General features: G+C 35.3%; 1 protein-coding gene across 1 annotated transcript; it reads right to left on the bottom strand.

Annotated features, from left to right (window-relative positions):
* Positions 1–313: 313 nt before the first annotated feature.
* On the bottom strand, positions 314–9,909 carry LOC139125213 (early endosome antigen 1-like). The gene is made up of 9 exons (XM_070691313.1): positions 9,771–9,909; positions 4,190–4,681; positions 3,947–4,032; positions 3,660–3,723; positions 2,940–3,194; positions 2,068–2,177; positions 1,328–1,970; positions 831–890; positions 314–380 (listed from the first exon to the last, which is right to left on the bottom strand). The coding sequence occupies exons 1-9, from the start codon at positions 9,907–9,909 to the stop codon at positions 337–339; spliced, it is 1,893 nt and encodes a 630-aa protein (XP_070547414.1). The 3' UTR covers positions 314–336.
* Between the last annotated feature and the right edge of the window lie 17 nt (positions 9,910–9,926).

Raw genomic sequence — 9,926 nt, 5'->3', positions numbered from 1 at the left:
TTACAGATGATGGGGAGCATGTCTATGAAAGTGTTTGCCGAGTTCTGCAAACAGTATGCACTTGGGAAAAGTGATGACCGTGTTCCAATATAACTGTACAGGTTATGTCTCTGTGTCACTCTCTGGTAAGCTTGTCAATGCGACGGACTGCAACAGCCTTTTTCTCAAATTTTAACGGCACATATCAGCGATGTTAAGCGCCTGTAGTGCTTACCAACTTGGCCGTAGATGTAACAAGGGGACTTCCCAACGAAAGTGCAGCGTGACGACAACAGCACCTTGATTCATGACATATTGGATTCTTCATACACTCACCTCCATGTCTCTCATCAAGCTTCAATTTCTTACCAAAATAGCTTTGGTTCCAATCGGCTTTGGTCCTGCGTTAGATGCAATTGATCCAACAAAAGAATTATGTTTTGTGTATTCAAGATATAGTTACAGAATTCTGATGTGATTTTGATGGGTTAATTTATAACTTGTGTAGCTTCTTAAAGAAATCATTTGCCTAACTTTATGTATTTTACAAGACATTTGCAACAGCTATTCTTTTGACTAATTGTATCTCAGTGCTGGCCATGTACTTTGTGTAAATGTGTATTTAATGATGTGAAAATGGAACAGTGAAGACATTCATCATTTTCACGTTGGCTAATTTCTAATTTTCATAGTTTAATATCTTGACCTAACTATCATGTTTTATCAATTAAACTGTCAAACAAACACTGTTATTTCAAGGAACATATATGCCAATAAAAATATTTGCAGGTTGATAAGTCGTAGACATTAGTTTCTTGAAAGAGGGAAATGATAATTAATGATATATTTACCTGAATCTCCAGTGACAAACTTTCTAAGTCTGCTGAACACACCACCAGAATCACTGTCTTCTGCAATTGAATGCATACATGTAGCTGTAAGCTAATGAATTAATCACCGTCCATGTTTTCCCCTACTTACATGTCTCCTTCAGATTGCTTTATTAAGAATATATCCTCATTTTGCAAACTTTAATGGTTCATTTGATCAACAAAGTTGTTTGTTGATGTATTTTCATTTACCTGTTGACATCAGTATGAGGTGAACACTACTTCTAAAGGCATTTACGCATATCATTACACTGAAAGGAAATTTTGAAAATTATGTCGGTTGCATGGGCATAAACAACATTTTATGGGAGGTAAGAGCCCTTGCCTAATTAACTGACATCTGCATCGAATATTCAAATTTTTCTTTCTGATGACAGTTGTTGGTATGCAATTCACTTTTGGACTGAATAAGTGAGTGGAAAGCCCTATTTATAGAAATTAAAGCAGTGTTTGTTTACCTTTCACATCCTTTTCTAGTTTACTTGTCTCTGTACCTGCAGCCTGTGGTAGACTTGTCCCTTTCCTCTCTCTGTCAAGCTCCTCTTGTATTTCATCTTTTTTCTGTACAGCTATCTCTAACTGGTCTATCAGTTGTGCAACTTCTTTCTTTGTTTTGTCTAATTGATCTCTCAGTGTGTCACTTTCTAAAGCCTTATTTTCTGCATCTGACAGTTTTGCCTGCATCTTAGTCACTAGATCCTTGCTTTGACCAAGTTCTGTTTCTGCATTTGACAGTTGTGCCCGCATTTTTGTCATTAAATCACTGCTTTGAGCAAGTTTTGTTTCTAGATTCTGTATTTTCTTTTTAAGAGATGTTATTTCAATGACTTTCTCTGATGCTATTTTCTCAACCTTATCTAACTCTTCAAGTCTTTCCTGACTCAGTTTATCTGACACTGACTTTCCTTCTTTCACTTGATCTAGCTGAGTTTTAAAAAGCTTGGCTTCTTGCTCAGCTTTTTCCCATTGCTTTTCTACCTCATTCCTTTCCTTCAAAGTGTTATCTAACTCATCTTTCAGATACTTCACTTCCTTAATAGCTTTATCTAACTCCTTCAGTGTTTTCTTATGCTGTTCTTTCTGCGACTTTTCCTTCTCTCTCTTTATCTGGCTTAGCTTTCAGATCTTGAGTTTGCCTATCTCTGTGTGTGCATATTTCTTCTAAATCTAGAAAGTACAAATCACTATAGCTACCAACTTTTGAGTGACTGATATCAAACAGCAATAAGCCTCTAACAAGTAAACTTCTATGTGTAGTTGATATTGCTGAAACTGTAGTGCCATGTATTTCAAACTGTGCTCCTAGGGCTGTTAAAGAAGTAAAACATTATATTATAAATTAATTATTGTGAAGAGTAAATATCAAAATTCAGAGGAAAGAAAAAACTCAAAAAATTATACCTTACAAATATGTCCACACTTTTTTCATTCTGTTCTATTTCTTTCAAATTGATACTCTTCATGTTCTTCTAGTACTCATATTAAAAGTCTTAACTACTGTATATAAGCTTGATAATATATGGAAAGATAACGATATCCTAGAAACAGCACTCTTCAACAACGATGTAGTACGTTATACCTTCATTGTGTGATTTTACAGAACGTTAACCAAATTATCAAATCATGATGTATATGTAATCAGAATACTGCTTAGCCGTAACAAGAATCCCTCTTGTTCTTCTTTACGACTGACATCATGCTTAGCAAAAATGTACCATCAGTGAAAAAGTGTATACTGAGCATGAACATCCAATATTGCAATTTATGAGCCAAATACTTGGACATTTAATATATTTCAGAGACCGGACAAAAGAAGAATAGTTATGAAAATGGACTATCACTTACATTTTCTAGTAAGCCAGCATGGTCTTTCAAATAAACTTTGATAAGGAATCAAGACAAAGCTACTTAAAGTCATCAAATTTAGCTCCATGTATTGCTGCCTTTGTTGTACAGGAAGTGGCCACCAAGGTCACTTTATCATGTTGTGGACAACTCCCATGTTCTTGTACTGCCAATCCATAACTTGGTTAAGGAGTACAAAAGTGGAACCTTAAGATATCACTTTACCTTCTGTTGGCAGTTCCCCATCTTCACTGTCAGTGACCAGAAATGCCCTAATTCCAAACAAAGAAAGTATCTCCTGCTTAGCTGACAGGATAAGCCGGATCCTTTCTGTTATTTCCACTGGTGCTTGAATGACATCAGAAGTTATGTGTTTGATGTCTGCCGAGTTACCAATATTTAGAATTTTTGGCAAGCACTGAGTTGTCAGTCGCTGACTCTGCAGTACCGGCTCGTGTTTGAAAAGTACCAGTCTCCTGGCTGCAAAATTACACAATGGAAAATCAAACACTGATTGATCAGCCAAATGAAAATATACACATATTAATATAATGTAAACAACTGCAACGTAGTGATTCCGAGAAGGAATTAACTGAAATGGAAAAAGTACTATGTTGTCAAAATGACTTCTATTACAGGAAATAAAGTGAATGTGAGGCAGCATTTTGTAGTGTGGCATCTACTGCATGCTGCAGTTGAGTCAGTATTTGGTAATTCTTTAAAATCAAAACTAGCAGAAATGGTACCTATGTGAACCATTCAAATACTGACGGGATGTTTCCCGTTTCTATGATGAAATTCTATATCATTCCAAATCAGTGCAAGGTTGACCCTGTACTTCATAAGGTACATTCAGATAACTATGTTTGGTGAAATGTTACCTTATAGAAGACTGCACCAATGATAAGGGCGAAAGAAGTAGCATAGTGGTGTAAATAACATTACCTAGTGGAATCTTCTCCTCAATGTCAGTGTTTGCTTTCTTGAAGGGTGGAGATTGTTGTTCCACCTGAAGAGAAGCAGATTTCAATAAATATAACGTCAAAATTCTCCATACCCCTCAACTATCATGATTCTTTTTTCGTAATAATAACTGTTTAATGTTTGGCATTCGGTCAAATATTTTGAAGGCACTACCTATATTGCCTGCATTACGATCACTACTTAATTTGTATTGCTTAAGTTATATGTAGTTCTCTATTTTATTGTGTTGCCATGTAAAGATACCTTACCAGGAGGCTTGACTGGGGTTGATTTACAAATCTGTATTCCTTTCCACCATCACTATGCCTCATGGAGTCAGATATGCTTCCGCCCCCTGTCGTACAAAGAAAAAACGTCGAATCATGTAATTGTGTCATCAGTGGTTGGTCATATTTTAACATGCTGGATTTATATGTTAATGAAGATTAGCAAATTGTGACTGAACTTAATGTTTATCTCAATAAAACTTAGACAAATGTGCAGAAACTCACGTTTAACAAAGAAAGCGTCAAGTTCATCAAACTTCTTCTTGTCATATGTGACCTGTAGTTTCAGAGGTAAGTTCACTTTAGCAGCTATCTCTCTCATCTCATCTGTTATCAACCATGGTTCGTATAACTCAGCAAATCTCCCAGTCTGAACACTTGACTTGAATCTGTAAAGACCTAAAATACTGAGGAAGTTAAGCAACATTCCAAGAGATCCCTTTGCGACCTTTTTCGCCTGATGCACTCCAACATTTGCATCACAGCAGAGTCTCTTCAGCTGCTCACTCTCATCTTCTATCACCTGATCAGCTTTTCTCTTTAAGGCTTGTTTGCACCTCAGGAGACTTTCATTTACTTCCTGCATAGCCTGTGTCAGTGCATCAAGTGTAGTCTGATCATCTGGTCGTTGCCTTGACACCATTTCTCGTTGTTCTCTTAGCTCTTTCAAGCGCTGTTTCCATGGTTGTGTGTTCAGTTCAATGGTGACAGCAAGGTCTAGTTGACACAAAGAAATTACTGTTTAGTCACAATAATAAATTTACTCTGATTATAATATCTGAATAAAAGAAATTGCATATTGTCTTTTGTACGGTTCAGTTGAGGGAGTTTTTAAAAATCTGTTTACATTGTTCAGTTTATTTTTGTTCATATTAACTGAGTCATGTAGAATCTGGCAAATCAATGGGAAACAAACCAACTCAGATTAGGCTGCGTTCACAAATAACGATTAGGGGGGCTGGAGGAGTCTCGATTGAAATCTTATTTTTTTCAGATCCCCAAATGCACCCCTCTATATGGTTAAAATTTTTCAAGTCCCCCAACTATCACAGGCCCGCATATTTGTAAAGGATGTGAGCGCAGAAAAATATACATGTATTGCGCCGTTCTGCTCACAGGTGTTCAACACTACCTGTATTAGCACTTTCTATAGTCATATTCCAAAGGCAAGTTCTTTAAATGCATCAGTGAATTTTTAGATTTATTTGTCTAAAAGCCAACTTGAGTTAATCAAACTCTGGCCAGGTCAATTGCTCCTGCTGAAGAACACACACAAAATGACAATCATGAGAGAGTAGGCAAATTGTGAAATTCTAACTAATTGCCATATTGCACAGTGACCAACCAAAAATTTGTTTCAAAACTACAAGACATACATGAATTAGATGCTACTCAAAATTGACAATACTGGAAGCAAAAATTTCTATGTGTTCTTCCATGTGTTGGTCTCTGGCTTGATCTTGTGTACAAATATGTTTCACTGTCATGAGCGTCATTTGACCCAAACTCTTAAAATTCTTCAACTACCATGTACATCAGAATTAGAGCTATCTCTATCACTGTTCAGGTAGTACATCAGAATTAGAGCTATCTCTATCACTGTTCAGGTATGCAGTGACAGTGACACTGCAGTAGCAGAGCATTAATGATAGTTACACTACTCATAGGTAGAAGCTGTATTAACTTTGATTATTTTGACAATATTTTTGTTCAGTTTACAACTGTGTTCTTGTTCTACTCCCTACAGCACGTTGAATTGTCTAGTATTCAGCTTGATACCACAGACTATGTATGTGTACCATGCATTTGTATCAATGACAACTGACTGTCAGTCTGGACTCCAATTACATTATCACCAATTACATATTTATATTTATATATACAGGCTTTGTCGACAAACTTAATACTGTGTGTTTGAGCATGCTGTAGGGAGACAGCAAGAAACTGTAGTTGTTATATTGCATAGAAATATTGCAAAAATCATTAACAGTTGCAGCTTCTGCCCTGTTACTTGGCTCGTTTTTACGACAAATCACACGTTTAGATTTTTTCGAGATAAAAGTCATGAAATGTGACAAAATGGTTCAAGATTTTATTAAATTATTACTAACATTACAACATTTCGATAACATAAAAATGGTATTCATTTTTCATTGAATTACCTACAAAAACTTGGAATTGGAAAATGTAAAACGTAAAGGGGAACCAAAAATTTTCAAGTCCCCCCTACAGGCAGAGCAAAATTTTCAAGTCCCCCCCCTACTACCCCCAAAATTTCCGAATCCCCTGAATTCCTCCAGCCCCCAACCAGTTTTTGTGAACGCAGGCTAGAGAGTCATTTATAAACTTCAATAAAACTATTAAACATAAAAGTAGTCAACATCTCTGTGGAATAAGACTGCTCTGTGACTTCAAAAGAGGGGTGCAAATATGGCTTGTTTTCAACATTTTTGACAGAATAACAGTTTTCCTACATAATTTTATACAAATTTAATCCAACCTTTGAAATGATATGGACATGAGATTTTTACAGCCTATTAACAAGGTTACAGATAAGATTTGTATTTGAAGTACTTTTTGAAAATCACATTTTGAAATTTGAAATAATTTTTAATAATTTTTTGATATGTAAACCCATGTAAAATAATAAAAACAAATTTTATTTACAAATCCTGGCGTACAATTAATAGTGTCAACATATTATAACTAATTTGGTAATATTAATACTATCCAATTATTATTAAATTCAAATATGTAAAAAATATGAAAAATTACATTTTAATATTGATTGGTGTCATATTTCAAAATTATGGCTACAAATATACAATTTTTATATTTTTATTGGAGAAAGTATTAACTAAGGGAGTTATCCTGAAAATTTGAACTACATATCTTGATTCTAACACTTGAAACTCGACATTAACTCTGAGAAAAGAATTGGTGCAAAAATAGCTTTTACCGCTGCTTTGCCAGTCACTTGAAATGATGAATATTTATTTACATATATTCTTAATATGTTGTTTAAATGTGACCAGGTATATTGTATGCAATTTGAATTGCAAATACATTGAAGTGAATATACATTGATTATAATATATAGTCTACACAACAGGTATACTTGAAAGGGACAATAATAACAAAGTCATAATTGAAAAGGGACAATAGTAACAAAGTCATAATTGAAAAGGGACAATAATAACAAAGTCATAATTTTCAGTAAAAGCAGTGTTAATAATAACATGCAAGTACCCTTGCTCATGAAATTACAATAACTAGTCAGTTATCGATATCGCTGTCCTTCAAATGTAGTTACAGCTATGGCAGTGCATACACTAACCAGATATGAACTGAAAATGCTCACGTGTTTCATACAGTTATGTGTAAATTTGAACCTTTGCCACATGTTTGCAACTTCATTGAAAGTATTATGATCAACATAATGAACAATAATCACCGCCGATTAATTTTCAAAGGTCATGAAGTATACAAATATGTAATTAGCTGAAATAAAAATATTAAAGTTCTTTGACTGCTGTCATTGTATCACCATTTTATATAGCAAGTGTAATTACCGTTGGCCAAGTCCTTCAAGCCATATATGCAGAGCTGTGAAAGCTCATTAGATATGCAAATTGTAAATTAGCTGACATGAAAATGTGAAATGACTTTCGATATTGTTTTAACCAGGTATAATCATCAATGTTGTCATGTTTTGCCAACTTTGATCAAGTAAATCCCAGTATATATCCCTAATAAGCAAAGTTCATTAAATATGTAAATTAGGAATTGACTTAAGTAAAATGCTTAATGATTGTCAATAATGTTGTATCATGGTATCTGCAATATATGTAGCAAGTTTTGTCAACTTTGGTCAAGTCAATTCAGATATATATCTCTAATTAGGAAAGTTCATTAAACATGCAATTAGGAATTGGCTGAAGAGAAAATGCTTAATGACTTTCAATAATATTGTATTACAGTGTCTGAAATGTACATAGCAAGTAACATCAATTTTGATCAAGTCAATTCAGATGAATATCCCTAAGTAAGAAAATTCATTTAATATGCAAATAAGGAATTGGCTGAAGTAAAAATGTCTTTTGACTTTCAATAATGTTATATCACAGTATCTTTGATGTATATAGCAAGTTTCAATGACTAAAATCAAGTTAAATTGTATTGCTAAGTTATCCCTATATACCAAAAATCAGACCTCTAGCTCTATTGGCTGGCTCAGAATTAGATATGCACATAATTAATGAGGTACAGGATGTGATGTCATAAGGTCTCCCATCATACCAAATATGAAGGGTGTAGCACTTGTGGTTACTTAGTTATGGCCATATATGTATATTTGAGGTCAAAGGTCATCGGGATCACATGACATTTTGTCAAAAAAATTGTATTGCTAAGTTATACCTATATACCAAAAATCAGACCTCTAGCTCTATTGGCTGGCTCAGAATTAGATATGCGCATAGTTAATAAGGTACAGGATGTGATGTCATAAGGTCTCCCATCATACCAAATATGAAGGGTGTAGCACTTGTGGTTACTTAGTTATGGCCATATATGTATATTTGAGGTCAAAGGTCATCGGGGTCACATGACATTTTGTCAAAAAAATGGTATTGCTAAGTTATCCCTATATACCAAAATCAGACCTCTAGCTCTATTGGCTGGCTCATAATTAGATATGCGCATAATTAATGAGGTACAGGATGTGATGTCATAAGGTCTCCCATCATACCAAATATGAAGGGTGTAGCACTTGTGGTTACTTAGTTATGGCCATATATGTATATTTGAGGTCAAAGGTCATTGGGGTCACATGACATTTTGTCAAAAAAATGGTATTGCTAAGTTATCCCTATATACCAAAAATCAGACCTCTAGCTCTATTGGCTGGCTCAGAATTAGATATGCGCATAATTAATGAGGTACAGGATGTGATGTCATAAGGTCTCCCATCATACTAAATATGAAGGGTGTAGCACTTGTGGTTACTGAGTTATGGCCATATATGTATATTTGAGGTCAAAGGTCATCGAGATCACATGACATTTTGTCAAATTTTGCATTGCTAAGTTATCCCTATATACCAAAAGTCAGACCTCCAGCTCTATTGGCTAGCTCAGAATTAGAAACGCACATAATAAATGAGTTGCAGGAAGATGCCAAGGTCAAAGGTCAAGTGGAATCCCCAAAATTGTGGAGAGCAATTTGGTCCCCTACTGGCCATTGTCCAATAGACGCTGGCTGTCTTGGACTTTAACATAGGCCAGAATAAGCCATTGCCATAGCTTAGCTGCATAGGTATAGGGGAGGTCAAAGGTCATAGAAAAATCAGAAAAATAATACTTTAAAAATCTTCTTCTCAAAATTGGCAATACCTGTGACTTTGATATTTGGCATGAAGGAGCAAGGCTTATTAGGTCTAACCAGGATTAGGTTGGTAGCGGATCGAGTTGACTGGGGTCGAGTTGGTTAGGGTCGAGATGTCCAGAAACCATGGTCATCATGCTTCCCATAGACAACCATGTATCACAAAATTAAAACTGTGATAACTTCATTAATATGCAAGCCACGCCCACCAAAACCTTTTCAGTTCTAGCCATTTGAATTCTGAAGATGTCTACCAAATTTGACTGAAATACGTTCAGCCGTTTTTGAGATAATGGGGATACAGACACACGGACACACAGACAGACAGACATGGCTAAACCATATGCTCGCGTGTGTGAACACGTGAGCAAAAAAGAAGATACGAAAGTTTCTTACTCATGAATTCTTTAAGAACAGTTACCTTCACTCGGTTCCTTCTCGTCTGTAAATAAAGCAGCAAATCTAGCATAGCTCTCGTCAACCTCTTTACACTCTAAGTATGCTTTCTTCAGTTCATTGGCCCGTTTCAGTGCTGTTTCAGTATCTTCTATTGCTGCCATCACTTTGTCATGCCACT

The sequence above is a fragment of the Ptychodera flava genome (genome assembly GCF_041260155.1).
Source record: "Ptychodera flava strain L36383 chromosome 3 unlocalized genomic scaffold, AS_Pfla_20210202 Scaffold_25__1_contigs__length_14229661_pilon, whole genome shotgun sequence".
In the NCBI taxonomy this organism is placed as follows: domain Eukaryota; kingdom Metazoa; phylum Hemichordata; class Enteropneusta; family Ptychoderidae; genus Ptychodera; species Ptychodera flava.
The sequence above is the reverse complement of the archived record's forward strand: the minus strand, read 5'-3'. Positions and strand labels throughout refer to the sequence as shown.

Coding starts and splice junctions, on each gene's coding strand:
- LOC139125213 (XM_070691313.1), bottom strand. CDS start 9,909: ATGGCAGCAATAGAAGATACTGAAACAGCACTGAAACGGGCCAATGAA. Junction 4,682..9,770: donor CGAGAAGGAACCGAGTGAAG/GTAACTGTTCTT, acceptor TGTGTCAACTAG/ACCTTGCTGTCACCATTGAA. Junction 891..1,327: donor ACTAGAAAAGGATGTGAAAG/GTAAACAAACAC, acceptor ATTCAATTGCAG/AAGACAGTGATTCTGGTGGT.